Below are 15,280 nucleotides of genomic sequence, written 5' to 3'. Positions count from 1 at the left end.
TTTCTGAGAACAAAAATCGATCAAGTTGGAGCCGGATCGGTGAAAAGAGACCATTTCTGGCCAAGGTAGTGTGGGATATGATGGGTAAAAGGAGAAGACGACGAGGCTCTGTCAGACTGGAAGTTGATGAGAAAGGAGAGAAAAGGAAAGGAAGAGAAGATGGAGCGTACCGTATCGACTGAGCGAGCGCGTAAATGTGAAAGAGTTGGCGATGTTGTAGGCAGACACTTGTTTCTGAACCAGAGCCACCACTGAGCCATCTGTCACCTGTGCAAATAAAGAGACAGACGAGAGACGAGAATCAGTATCTAATACAAGAAACATCTGTAGGTGTCACATGTTTGTCAGAGACTCCCCGTTGTTCCGACCTGGTAATGCGCCAGAGTGTTCAATCGTTTCCAGTCGCTCTCGATCTTCGTGGTGACGTCCTCGTCTTGAAGGATGATTCTCGTGAGCCGGCCCTGTCTCCATTCTAATGAGACGAAATGAGAAGTCATGGAGCACGTATTGAAAGCTAACCACTGATTAGTATCCAGTCATTGCACAACAGTCGAGCAACGTGTCCTCCAGTGACCCCGAAATGATTCATCTAAATTATGAGGGAAAAAAAAAAAAAAAAAAAAGAACGACTAGACAGTTTATTTTTACGTTATCAAAAAAAGCGGAATGATAGCAAACAAAAAACAGCAAAATGTTTGGTGAGACTTTTAATCTCACATCTCCACAAATCACTAAGCTGCCATTACAGCTTTATCGTCATGGTTACGCCTACAGTATGTGGTATTTTGCTGTTCACTTTGGCCTATATATATATATATATATATATATATACACACACACCCACACACCCACACACACACACACACACACACACACAATCTCACAAAAGTGAGTGCACCCTTCACATTTCAGCAAGCATTTCATTACATCTTTTTTAGGGAAAATACTGTAGAAATGAAACTTGGATATATTTCAGAGGAGTCAATGTGCAGCTGTGTAGCAGTACGGATTTACTGTCCTCTAAAAATAACAACATACAGCATTACTGTCTAAATACCTGCCAACAAAAGTAAGTACACCCTCAGTGAACATGTGTTCAAAGTGTGAATATTGTGTGTGAGCACATTGTTATCCAGCGCTGCTTTAATTCTTCTGGGTATGTTATTCACCAGAGGTGCACAGGTTGTTGCTGGGATCCTCTTCCACTCCTCCATAATGACATCACGGAGCTGCTGGATGTTACACACATGGAGCTTCTCCACCTTCCGCTTGAGAATCACCACAGGTGCTCAATAGGGTTCAGGTCTGGAGATATACTGTACTTGGCCACTCCATCACCTTCACCTTCAGCTTCCTCAGCAATACAGTTTTCATCTTAGTGGTGTGTTTGGGGTCGTTATCATGTTGGAAAACTGCCATCATGTTCTGCGTCAGAATGTCACAGTAAATGTTGTAATCCATGTTTTCCTCAATGAACTGCAGCTCCTCAGTACCAGCAGCTCTCATGCAGCCCCAGACCATGATGCTACCACCACCATGCTTGACTGTAGGCAACACACAATTTTCTTGGTGCTCCTCACCATGGTGTCACCACACATGCTGGACATCATCTGAGCCAAACATGTTTATCCTAACCTAATCAGACCACAGGACATGGTTCAGGTGATTAATGCTCTTGGACAGGTCGTCTTCAGCAAACTGTTTGTGGATTTGTTTGTGAACTGTTTGTGAGCAGCTTCAGAGGAGGAAGTGAGTGGAACTCGTCTCAGAAAACCTCTGTATGACCCTGAACACTGTACTGTAACTCAGTTTCAGGGTGATACTGATCTTCTTACAGCCTCGGCATCTTTGTGGAGATCAACAATCCTAATTCTAAAATCCTCAGAGACTCTTTACCATGAGGTCCATGTAGAACATCCAGTTGTCAGTATGAGAGAATTGGACACAAGGCACCAAATTTTAACTGCTCTAATACAAGATACACACATTTGTATGGTTCTGACAAGCAGACAAGAACATGAACATGATGAATAAGACGTGTTTACACCATGTACAGCTGTTTTATATATATATATATATATATAAGATGATAAAGAGTAAATATACCCTGAAATGGTTATGTAAACGTGTTTCCATGGCGACGTTCTAACATTATGATATAACGAGGTGTGATTTGACCAGAAGAACATGAATCACATTATATGGAAGCATAAAAATGTATATAATGTATAATATTATGGAATAATGATGTGCTTCAGTGATGCAGGAGGCAGTGGAGGTTTCTGGAGTATAAAATCCTCTGCTTTATGCTATTTATCATGAAGTCCACTGCTAAACATCTCACGTCTGTGTGAATGCACGATGTATGAGACGCGACACGCTCGTACCGAGGTCCATGTCATCGGCTTGTGGTCTCTGCGAGTATGGGATCCCTTTATACACCGCGTCCAGCAGCTTGTCCTTCACCTGAGTCACTGTATCACAGTTCAGGACCTTCACTGGGACCTCAGTACCTGCGTCTCCCTCTGGAGGAATGCACATCAGGGTCTGGGGGACAAAACCATAATGATGGAAGGTCAGATTGCAGCAATTAGGAGTGAAGAAACAGTTTAAGCACAGGTTCAAGTGTAAATAAAGACGTCCGCATTTCCATTCAAAGGCGAACATTGTAGGTGATTTTTCGAAGGCCACACCGATCAATCAAAACTCTTTCAGAACGATCGATCAAGAAGAGAGAAGAGAATAGCATATTATATCAACATATCGATATAAAGATTAAACGCTAGGCCGCTGCAGAACACGGAAATCGGAAATCGGAAAGCTTTAAGAAAACATTCACAAATCGATATGGGATGTGAGAGTAATGAGAACGTGAAGTTCATACGCTGTAGGTGAAAGACAGGAAGCCACCGTGTCACAGTTATAATCACTTTTAAACACCTTTATTTCTCCACCACCAGGTGGTTTTGTTTAAGGTTAACCCAAGCAGAAAGATGAGCAGGATTTACCAACACACACACACACACACACACACACACACACACACACACACACACACACACACCTGTCCATTACACCCATATGTAGACCATGTGCAAACTGTTGCAATAAAATTGGAAGCATATTTATTATATAAACACCTGACCATAAAAGTTGTTATAATTAACCTCCACTCTTCTGGGAAGATGTTCCACTAGATTGTGTTAGTAAAGTCAGGTACTGATGTAGGTGAGGTGAGGAGGCCTGTGGTGCGATCAGTGTTTTGCGATCAGTGTTTTGTTCACACTAATACGCTTTCGTCTGAAAAATAATTTTCCGTGCCGTTTTTGCCTTCCGTCCACGAAAACGTAGCTTTTTCAAAACGATCTCCAAAGTGGAGACATTTAACTTTCGGGAAAAAAAAAAAAAAAAAAAAAAAGCGCTAACACGCTCTTTGATCTTCTATATATGACGCAGGTGTTCCCTCATATAAAAGCAGAAATTCATTTGACCTTGACCTTCAGGAGCACATGTTAAGGACTAAGTGCTAAGACATCTGCATGACTTCACTGTGTATTGATCCCTCTAAGCTGATCTACGCTGAACAGACTGGCATCGAGCGGTCGCTGATCTCCTGCAGCTTCAACCGAGACGACTAGACTTCTCTTTCTCTCACTCTGTACATCAAACAAATTCTACTGAAAACATGCTGAAGGTTTTACATGAACCGTTTTTGACCTGTAGGGTTTTTATAAGGTGCAGGTCATGTGTGTTTAAATAAATCAGTAATGGTTTTAAAGTGCAGCGGTTCCTGGCAGGGGTGGTGTGGGTGTGGACGACCAGGAGCCAGAGGAAAGGTCTGGGTTTTTTTTTTAATAGGCAGCATGAGAAATCTGTGAGTTGGTGTCATTAATGGCTTGAGCAGGTTGAACCACTCGCTTTACTGTTTACGAAAAGCTTAAAGTCGTATTTAATAAATCGGAGTGTGATTTTAACCCCTTCAAATCCTGGACTGGTTCTCGGAGCATAGCGTTCAGTATTTCGTAGAAGAAATATTTAATGCATTTTCCTTTTTTTACTGAAATTCGATATATTTATTTAAAAAAAAAAAAACAGAAAAATAAACTCATGAAGCTATCGACATTTTGATCCCCCCAAAAAAAATCCGCCTATAAAAATAAGCTTGTGGGAGAAAACACAAGAAAGACGATCTGGTCAGACTGGAAGGAATTAAAAAAAATATATATATAAAATGCAAATACAAATATATTGTATAATTGATAGTCAAGAATTTGCGATAAACTGCGAAAGTAAATAATTCATCGCTTTCTTCGAGCTTTTCTCAAATGAAAAATTTCCTTGTACGTTACATGCGACGCGATTAAGACCTGTGTGCATCCAAGAAACGGTAATTAGCGCCAAAACCGTTGCATTGAGAAGCATTCTTCTGCTTTCTGTAAACCCTTAAATTCACGTCTGACTCTGGGAAATAAAAGCGTCTAGCCGTTCAGGTTATAACGTGGTATAAAGTGATGCTTTGCACAACTTGGCTTCTGAATATAAGACTTTTTTCCTCCTTGGACTCGCTGAGACACAGCAATTATTACCGTAATTTCCGGACTGTGGGCGGGACTAAATTCTGGTCCAGAAACCAGGACAAAAATAAGCCGCACCTGTCTATAAGCCGCACCTGTCTATAAGCCGCACCTGTCTATAAGCCGCACCTGTCTATAAGCCGCATGTCTACACTGAAACTAATGAACTTTACACAGGTTTTAATGAAAGACAGTGTCTGTTACACGGCTTGTATCTAAACAGTAGCCTACCAAGAAAGTCATTGTTTACTGTCTTCCTCCTTCCTTTCACAACTATTTCTCTCGGGAGTTTATCTTTTGGCATCGTCGTGCGTTTAAAAATCACCATCGGTGAATCTTTTCTCCCGATGCAGTGCAGCTCAGAACACAGGTGAAGTGTGTTTTCATGCCCGGTTGTTTTCAGCGTGACGAATGATTCACATTTCCTGTAGACAGTCCGAGTGAGCGGCAGGTCAAACCTCAGAGGAACATCATCCATATTTATGATGTGGTGCGGCCCGATTCAGTGGGAGCGCATCTGATTTAATATAGAGTTTCATTGGTTCACCTAAACCTGTTCTGCAATCTCATTGGTCTAATGTTATGGGGCTCAGTTTTGGCTTGTAGTTTGTGAAACCCGGAAAAACCCGGGAAAAATCCATAAATTAGCCGCTTCATTGTTTAAGCCGCGGAGTTCAAAGCGTGGGAAAAAAGTAGCGGCTTATAGAATATACGGTACTATTAATATTCCTCCGAATGTGTTTTTTCCTGCTTTTATAAAATGCAGTGTTGGTGATGATGCTGGTGGTGGTGGCACTTGCAAAACTGGGCATTTTAATCCACCTTTTATTTGCACTCCTGTTTCTTGTGCCCTCTCTCTGCATTCGCTACACGGCCTGTCCTCGTCTGTCTGATGGGCGTCGGCGCTCGGGCAGGCGTATATATTTCAGCGGCAGCCGGGGAGCTGAAACCTTAGTAACTCATCTATCATAATGGCGGAGAAGGGAGCATGCGCCGAGCCCTGAATAACACCGGGGGTTTAAGCTAACCTTCAGACTCCGCCGACTGAATGTTAATGGGAGTAAAACGGCACTGCTCGAAAACACCGCCATCGATCCGGCGATCCGTTATAGTGCACTCGTAAGATACATCATTCGCTCGCCGGTCGCTCTGGTGCGTGTCCGCGTATCGAACCGGAGTCAAACACCTGGCCCCAGTGGATCTGGGTGGTAAAGGTGGTGAGGGGGGGTTGTGATGGGAAACAGGAGAGGCATTATGGGAGTGCACACACACACACACACACACACACACACACACACACACTAGGGACACACACTGACCAGCTGCTTGTAGTCGATTTGCTGTCGGATGAGCTTGTCCTCGCTGAGCGAGTAGCGCGCCTCGCCGGTGATGGCGTCGATCGGCCCTTTCTCCATCTGCTGCTTTATAGCGCAGTACAGCATGAATAAAGGCTCTCCTGCACACTCCTGCAGAAAAAAAAATAAAAAAAGCAATCAAACGGCACTCTGATGTGTCGTTATTCAAATGCATTAATTTCATGAGTTACGGACGGAAATAAAACAGGTACATAAGACAGGAAAATGTAAGGCAGCGAGAGAAAAAGGAAGAGTGGAAGCGGTGAACAGAGAGAATTCAGATGCCTGATAACGTTCCTTTTAAGTCGGCATTTGCAAGGAAGCGAAAGGACTCGCCAATTATCCACTTAAAAGCTATTGATGACTAAGCAGCGATACTGAAGGAAGGCTGTTATTTAGTCCTTAGGCTAGATTAGCCTGACGTTATTAATTACGGCCTGACATCCTGATGCACGCTCGGCTACACGTGCATACAGACCCAGCACGAGGGAGGGGGGTGACGAAAAGAGAGAAAAGGACATAGAGAGAGAAATACGAGCAGACAATTGTAAACACTCTTCATTCTGATTGGTCCGTTGGTTGTCGTTCCCAGATGTAATTTACATATTTATCCGCTTGTTCTGAAATGTCGTTTCCACAGAGACCTTTATAGCAGGCGTTCTACATCACCCGAATCTAATATTCTACAGATTTGCCATGGGCCCCTGAGCAAGGCCCTTAACTCCCAAAGCTGCTTCATTTTATGAACATTATGAAGCTTTTTCATACGGACATGTTTTGAAGGAGTCTCCAGTTTCAGCGGATTTTTAATCGGTGTTTTTTCACTTCAAGAGATGAAAAGAAAAGAGTTTTGCTGCGTAAACGTCTGTTTGTAGCTGCTATAACATAAGTGATAAAGAAAAAAAAGATTATATTCGCAATTCGCATAGTGTTTAAGCTCTTTAGAAGGAGATCTTCCACTCTAACCCGTGTAACGCGTATCTTCACAAAGCTGGCTTTGTGCACAGCGGGCATCGTCATGGTGGAACGGGTTTGGGTCTCCTAGTTCAAGTAAAGACGTCCTACATAATTGTGTGCCTCCAGATATGTGCTAAGAGTTTGGAGAAGAATCAAACACGGTTTAAAAAGTCAGGTGCCCCAATACTTTTGGAGGGTCTTTACAGATGCATGTTTATTATTTTCTTCATCTGAAAAGACGTCTTGAGTGACTGGTAGGAACCTACAATACCAACATGGATAAATTGTATAGTTTTTAGAAAGATATGGAGACACTTGGAGGCTGAGCCTTGAGAAAAGCTTGTGGAATGATCTCATCATCTGCACCGATTGGACATAAACCTTCAGCATACATCTACGAGTGCATTCCGAGGAGCGTTTCTACCATCTACCAGGCCTGATGTGAGGGACCTGACCAGGGGTTCTGCAGCTTTGCAGCGAGGCGGACATTGTTGCTCGTGTAGGAACCACCTGACAGGATGTGGGTTTGGATGAATGCCCAGCTGGACCCTAAGGGATTGTTTGCAGTCTGCGGAGAAACTGTAGCATTTCTGAAGCCTTGCAGCATGAGCCAGATCCACCTCCACACCACCAGCATGTGGAAGCATCTTCCCAGCAGGGAGATGGCAAATCTCAAACCTGTACTGTTCCGTCGAGCTTCAAAGATAAATAAGGAAAAAAAAAACGACAATGGAAATTCTGGCAAACCTTGAGGAAGCGATGCAGAAGGAACGTGAACCAGTTGGTGAGCATCTTCTCAGCCACGGATTCCGTTCTGCAAAAAAGAGAGAGATGCAGCATGTTAACAATTCCTTTGATTCGTTTTTTTTTTTTATCTATTCTTCTGTATTTTATTTTTTTCATGCTTCCTATTTTTGGAGTCTGAAATAAGACGGATTCGACTCGGCCAAGAATTTCCGACATTTTTGGAGAAAGCTGTGGGAAATAACAGGCGTGCCATAATTCAGCCTGGTTTCTGGAAACCTCACTGGCTGAAGATGAAGAGGTGCTGCTCGCCTCAGGTGCTGGTTATGTTTCTGTTTTAGTGTTCCTGGCTTTAAAAACAGCATTTCACACTACTGCACATGGAACCTAATCAGATTAGACAGGCAAAGCTCCGGCCTGGTTTAGATCTTACTTGACAATCAATTGCTGGATTTTTCGCAGGCTTACGGGATTCTTCATGGTTTAGAATGTTGAAATATGGTGTTCCACACAATTCAGTTTGAGGCCCCTTTACAATTCCCTCTTTTTTTTTTTATTAAATACCCATTAAATTTGATACTTTATTTCCAGGCAAGTGAGCAATTTTTGAGTCCTATATAATTTTCATGATTTGAACTACACAATATGGACAGAACTTTTGGAACTTTGTGGTTCTTCACCACACAAATGTTTCCTCCTGCTATAGAGCCCTAAACTTAATTGAACATGACTGAATGTGAACTTTGACTGCACCCAGGCCTCCTCACCTTCTCACCAACATTAGTACCTGACTTCACTAACACCTTTGTGGCCAAAGGAACCCTATCAGAGCAGGAACCCTATCAGAGCAGGAACACTCTATAGACTCTCCAGCAGAATCATCCCCCTCTGTTTTGGAAAACCAAAAAATGATCTTCTCACCGTCGCAGGAGCAGCTTTGGATGGTTACGGTTCTCCAGGTTCTTTTCGATGAGGTCAGCCAGAAGCTGCTTGAGCACCACGGTGGCGTATTCCATCCTACCCTGCAGCGCCGCCATGAGAAGAGACGCCACGTTGCCTCGGTCCCTCATGGAGAAAGACCTCTGGGCTTCCAGCGTGTGGATGAACATCAACAGGAACATCTTGTTGTGGAGGAGCTGGCTGAAGAGACGCAAGGCCTTCTCAACGTTAGCTGGAGACTGCAGAAGGAAGAAAAAGGGGAGTAGGAGGAGAGAGGGAGGAAAAATAGATGTCTGGATTAAATAAGAGCAGAAAGAAAGAAATAGCGACTCAATGAGCTGAAGGAAACGATGGAGAACAATGGGACGGAGGAATGAATGTGCTATTTTTCGCACGGCTGCTTCCTGCACCCAGGATCGTCACAAGCGCAGTTACAAAGCGCTCGTTCTTTTCTGCTGACTATTTTCTCAATGTTCTTTTTCAGAAGGCACGTCGCTAGACGCCTGTTCCGCAGGGTCTTTGCTGGGCTCTGGATTTGGGTGTGTGTCAGAGGTTTTAATTAAAAAGCGTGTTTGCTCTGAAACACACTACTGAGGTAGATTCTAGAGCTTAGGGAAGCTTTCTAAAGCACATCCTAGAGCTTTTATCCTCTTCTTCTCCCTCCTGATGAAGGATTAAAATAAAAAAACAAGGAGGGAGTGGAGGAGGAGCTGAGCTCTTACAACCAAGACACTGCATATCCAAGTGTCAGACAACACCTAGGGAGGAAGGAATGGACAGACAAACAGACAGACAGAGAGGCAGAAAAGAGGCAGACAAACAAATAGTCAGATAGACAAGCAAACAGACAGACTGACAGATAGGCAGACAGACAGATAAACAGACAGGCAGCCAGACGGACCAGACCAGACATATGGGCAAACAGTAAGACAGACAGACAGATAAGCAGACAAACAGGTAGGCCAACAGACAGATGTACAGACAGACAGATATGCTGACAGAAAGGCAGACAGGCAGAACGGTGGGCAGACAGACAGACCAACAGATATGCAGACAGATAAGGAGACAAGCAGGCAGACAGAAAGACAGGCAATTAGGGCAGACACACACACACAGTCAGAAAGACAGACAGACACACAGACAGATAGAGAGTTAGGCAATCAGAGAAGCAGACAGGCAAGCAGGCAGACAGACACACACACACACACACACAATCAGGCAGACAGTCAGTCTGAAAAACAGGTAGACAGAATGAACTACCCCAAAGAAAAATGCCATTTTCAAGCCTTTGTTTTGAACTCACATCAAGCTCCTTCAGTACCGGGTGCTCCTCAATGCCAGGAAACATCACCCTCATCGTGTAGGTACGATACTCCAGGAAAGGGATCTTTACACCATCCATGTCATTGGTGAGCTCCTGGATGTCTGTCTGCAGTTCGGCGAACGCTGGAGGACAGGAAGGTCACGTCGATGAAGTTATAACTCTTGAAACACATCAATCCCATTTCTGAGTATGAACTCTTTGCACTGTAAGTGTACATCAGCGAGTCAGAGGGAGTGTGAGGGTGAAATCGCGAGGCCTCGCCGCAAAACGCATTAAACAGCGCTGAATAAATCTCACAGAATCAAAACAACTCCAGAAATAAAGCCAGCTTCAAACACTGAGCGGCATTATGACATGACCTAGTTCAATCACTCGCCACACACACACACACACACACACACACACACACACACAAAGAAGAGCATTTGCAGTAGGAGCGATAATCCTGAGACAGACGCCGGAGAATTTAAAGCGGCTGAAGCAGATATTGTAAGCGATCAACTGTAAAGTTCAGGTTCAGGCTTCTTCTTTCATATTAAAACATTAGCAGCCAATTAGAAACCTTTTAACTCCACGAGATTCGGCAAAGATAAGAGCGATACAGAAACTGCCTCGACCATGACCACTCCGAACGAGCAGCTAGCGAGCTCATCACGCTAGTCACCATCAATTAATTCACTTAGTGGACAATGTTTGTGCAGAAATGTAATATTCAATGCGTTTTTCTCAAAGAAAGAAATAAAAGAAAATCCCTTTTAAATGTACATTATATTTTTTTATACATTAAAAGTATTTGGACACCTGATTTTCCCAGCCATATGTGGCTGTTACCACAAAGCTGGAGGTGCACATTGTGTAGGATGTTCCTGTATGTTGTAGCATGTTGTCAGGTGTCCACAAACTTTTAACCATATAGTGTATGTGAAATGATGACACCACTCAGGTGTCTACACAAACTAATAAACGTTACACAGGCTTTAATGAAAGACACTGTTACACGGCTTGTATCTAAACAGTAGCCGACCAAGAAGGTCATTGTTCACTGTCTTCCTCCTTCCTTTCACAACTATTTAATTAAACCTTTCAAGTTTATCTTTTGTCATCATTGTGCGTTTAAAAATCACCATCGGTGAATCTTTTCTCCCGATGCCGTGCAGCTCAGAACACAGGTGAAGTGTGTTTTCATGCCCGGTTGTTTTCAGCGTGACGAATAATTCGCATTTCCTGTAGACAGTTCCGAGTGAGCGGCAGGTCAAACGTCAGAGGAACATCATCCATATTTATGAAATGGAAGTTTCATTGGTTTACCTGAACCCGTTCTGCAATTTCATTCCAGGAAAAATCCATAAATTAGCCCCTTTGTTGTTTAAGCCGCGGAGTTCAAACCGTGGGGTAGCGGCTTATAGTCCGGAAAATATGGTAAAACACACCAATCCGGATCATTTGAAAACGAAAAACACTCCGTGTCCACACTTTGGTTTTCAGTCGGTTTTCCAAAAGACGCTTTTCCACACTGTAACGTCTGAAAGCGCTCACGCCACTATACTGCACATGAGCAAAACGTAAGACGCTTCGGACCCCGAGTCATTTCCTCTTGCCGTTTATTTACTTTCCGCCTCTTTGAAACGTTTAAAAAATGCGTAATCGTTTTCTAAAAGCTACGTTCTCCTTGACTTAAACATGTTTACAAACAAAAGTGTGTTAGTGTGGATGTGGCCTGACTTTTTACTATTACAGAACTATAAACATTTTGAATAACTTGGGTAAAAAATAATCCGATGTTCTGACAATCGTGTACATTTCAAACTCTATGAAATCTCAGCTGTCACTAGTAACTTCTCTACTCTTTAATACACATATAAACATTCACAACTACTATCTGACCACCGAGAAGCAGATCTGCTCACCTTCCTTGCACTCCAACGCTACCCGAGACTCCAGGTTGTCCATCTGGAGCTGCAGCCGTTTGAGCGTTCGATCTGCGTCCCTCGTCTTCCTCTTGTAGGCGATGAGGACGGCGATGATGGCTATGAGGAGGACGCCTCCGCCTGCTCCGATCCCGATGATAGCAGGGAGGGTCAGTGTGCTGTCCGAGTAGATGTGAAGCGTCCCGGGGGAGTACTCCAAACCGCCGACCAGAATCTAAAGAGAAAAATCCATAAACCATGATGGGTCAACCCAGTTTCGAATCCTGCTCCTTCCAATTCAACATCTTATTTATTTAGCGTCTCTGATTGGCTAGGGATCAGCAGGAGATCTGCGAGAAGGTGCTATAGCAGTTAAACCTTAAGAACTCAAATACCTCTTGTAGGGCTTCAATGATCGTATAGCATCTGAACCAAAATCAGAACAAGTGCCCTCTTGCCCAAAATATTTTTTCTAACATCCCATTCCGCATTTGCTCATATAATAAGCTCTTCTGAGATGATGTTCCACTAGATTTGATGGAGATTTTAGTGCAAGATTTATTCAGTCACAAGGGTGTGAGTAAAGTCAGGTACTGATGTAGGTAAGGATTCCTGAGGTGCAGTCAGCGTTCACATTCATCCCAAAGATTTTACTCTAGAAGGAGATTTTTGAACCCATAGAAAGCATATTTTTCATGGAGCTGGCTTTGTGCACAGGGGCGCTGACATGCTGGAAGAGGTTCAAGCAAAGGGAAAATTCCACACTAGATGTCCTGTACAATTGTGTGCCTCCGACATGGTGGTAACAGTTTGTTGAAGAACCACATATGGCTGGAAATGTCAAGTGTCCCGATGACTTTTGCCAACATGTCGAGGTTATTATAAGAGCAAACGGGGACTAAATGTGGAATGTATGATGTTCAAAAAGAACATCATTCCACATCTTATAATCAGGTGTCCCTATAAAAGCATCTTCATATTATAGCTAGCTCACGTTCAGGCTAATCGGCTAGATACTTAGGAAGTAGGGAGGTAGGAGCTCAGTGGTTAAGATGTTGGACTTGTGATCAGAAGCTTGGAAGTTCAAACCCTTGATCAAAGCCTTTAACTGCTCAGTTGTATAAATGAGAAGTCGCTCTGGATGAAAGCATCTGCTAAATGCTGTAAATGTAAAAGGCAACATTGCTAGCGATAACTAGCAGTATGGTGATGCCATAAGACAAGTTTTGGACAGTAATGAAGTAAAATGTTCAGTAGAAAATTTGTTACTGTACTTAAGCAGCTTATTCACGTATCTATTTTACTAAAGTGTTTCCATTCAGGGAGATTTTTACTGTAACTTTAACACATTTCAAACTCAAATATTTAATTTTTTACTCAACTACATTTAGTGAAATCAGTCGTTTCTTTTTATTTATGAGGATAAAAACGTAACTGCTGAAACACGCAGCGAGTCACCAATCAGGATCGAGCGCACGCTCTGTTTTACACGTGTTCTGATCGACGCTCGGTGCATCTACTGATCACCAACATACAGTTCAGCATCAGTTCAACATCAAGCAGAACATTTCGAGAGGAATAAATGATGAAGAAACTCCAGACTCGAACTCGACACAACACACGTGGATTTATTTACGGGATTGTTTTGAAGAAGGTTTTGGGTTCATGATGATTGTAATAGAAATCAATCAGTGTTTGAGTCATTAATATCATTCTATTAATAGATCAGTGTGCTGAGAGTCACATTCGAGTCTTTACACGTTAAAGTGATTAAATAAAGAATCTTGTGATAAAAACGATATGAACATTATAGTTATAATAAATCATAGTATTTTGAATACTTAATTTCATTCGAAGGTAAAAACTTTTGTACTTTTACTCAAGTAAAAGTTTAAGAGACATTTTTACTTTTACTGGAGTCACATTTTACTGAGTGTCTCTATTTTATCTACATGGTTGGTGCGCTTCGTGCACCGCTGACTGTTAAGACACTGGACATGAACAAGAGTTCACATGAACTTATTTCCCTCAATAAGGATTCCAGCTTACTTGGAGAACCGTCGAGTCGGCGAACTGAATGATCCCGTCCAATGTTTGTTTACCTGAAATTTCAAATAAACCCCCATCTGGTCTTTGAAGGCAGCTAAAGCGGAGAATGTGTCCACGCTGATAACTCGCCACAACAGCTCGGCTTAATAACTGCCTTTTTTGTGATGCGGCTCCAATCCCCGGCACCGATCCGATCCCCGAGGATTATAATCAACGGTAAATTATGTGATGCTGTTAAAAAAAACACCATGAGGGAGGGGAGATACGCGAACAATCAGCTCACGGCTGACTGTGCGGCAAAACGCATCGCTGCCAAATGACAAATAGCAATTATATAATATATCCAGCAGACGGTAAAATGCCACGTTGCACAGAGGTCATTTATTATGTTGTCTAGCAGATGTTACAGAAACGATCCGATTTCTCGTTCGGCTCCAACACCAACGACCCGACAGTGACGTGAGAGGCTCGGAGACGGCGCCATTAAGTTATTATTAGTCTTTTCGCTTATCTTCTCCGTCTTTGCGTTACCATGACAACAAGAAGCTCACAGGACAGACGTCTAACTCGATTTTGAAAGTCTAGAACTGGCTGCTCCGTATGACGGACAACAAGAACCCTCGATTCTTTCAAAAAGCATCACATTCATTTACCTGTATCTCCTTCACCTCGAGAGTTTTAGAGAAGAGATTTAGAACCAGGGTCGATAATCTGCCTTTGTTCAAAAGTTTGTAAAGAAGTTTGCCTGAGATAAAAAAACTAATTGCAACCATCCTGATCCTGAAGCTCAGGGCCAGAAAAAGTGCACCAATGTTTTTTTTTTTTAGACCCGATAAGTGAAGCATCTGTTCCTACTACCGAAGATAAAACTCAAAGAAACGTTTTGTAAAATTGATGGAGTAGATCTAAATCTGAGGAAATTTCAAATCAATTAAAAAAAAATAAAAAATTCTCGCATGACACTTATGGGATTTAGCAGACGCCTTTATCCAGGAACACTTACAACCCAGCAGGTTAACTGCTAAGGGCCTTGCTCAAGGGCCCCAAAGTGGGATCTAAGCTGGATTTCTGGAACCCTTTAACTTCGTTTACACAGAACCCTAAAGCAGTGTTTCTCCATCAGAAACTATGCTTTTAATGTTTTATAATTCCATTTTTCGTTTTATTTATTGCTTTTTACCATCATTTAGCAACCGATTTTAAATGTGCTTTATAAAAAAAATTGGATTTCAGAACTCAGAAATCAGAACAGGACCCTGGTGAATTGATGAATTACGATTCGGGTCTCAACACACCATCTTGACCATCATTATTTAAAACAGCAAATGGAAAAAAATTTTACTTTTCCATTCTGCCTTTAAAGCGTTTTTCTTTCTGGGACCTTTCGCAAAGCAAAAATGGGAATTTTCAAAAACTCAGTTTGAACTGTTG

At 42.5% G+C, this 15,280-nt stretch overlaps 1 protein-coding gene across 1 annotated transcript in view; it reads right to left on the bottom strand.

Moving 5' to 3' along the window:
• The window catches only part of plxna3 (plexin A3), a 171,513-nt gene that overhangs the window by 11,951 nt on the left and 144,282 nt on the right, over positions 1 to 15,280 (bottom strand). The window contains exons 20-27 of the mRNA XM_083554849.1: positions 11,801 to 12,035; positions 9,873 to 10,015; positions 8,552 to 8,808; positions 7,634 to 7,700; positions 5,894 to 6,040; positions 2,388 to 2,547; positions 369 to 472; positions 171 to 267 (exon numbers count right to left, since the gene is read on the bottom strand). Of these exons, the coding sequence (XP_083410975.1) occupies positions 171 to 267; positions 369 to 472; positions 2,388 to 2,547; positions 5,894 to 6,040; positions 7,634 to 7,700; positions 8,552 to 8,808; positions 9,873 to 10,015; positions 11,801 to 12,035 (1,210 nt within the window). The remainder of the gene's footprint in view (positions 1 to 170; positions 268 to 368; positions 473 to 2,387; positions 2,548 to 5,893; positions 6,041 to 7,633; positions 7,701 to 8,551; positions 8,809 to 9,872; positions 10,016 to 11,800; positions 12,036 to 15,280) is intronic.

Source organism: Silurus aristotelis (assembly GCF_946808225.1).
Source record: "Silurus aristotelis genome assembly, chromosome: 11".
In the NCBI taxonomy this organism is placed as follows: domain Eukaryota; kingdom Metazoa; phylum Chordata; class Actinopteri; order Siluriformes; family Siluridae; genus Silurus; species Silurus aristotelis.
The sequence above is the reverse complement of the archived record's forward strand: the minus strand, read 5'-3'. Positions and strand labels throughout refer to the sequence as shown.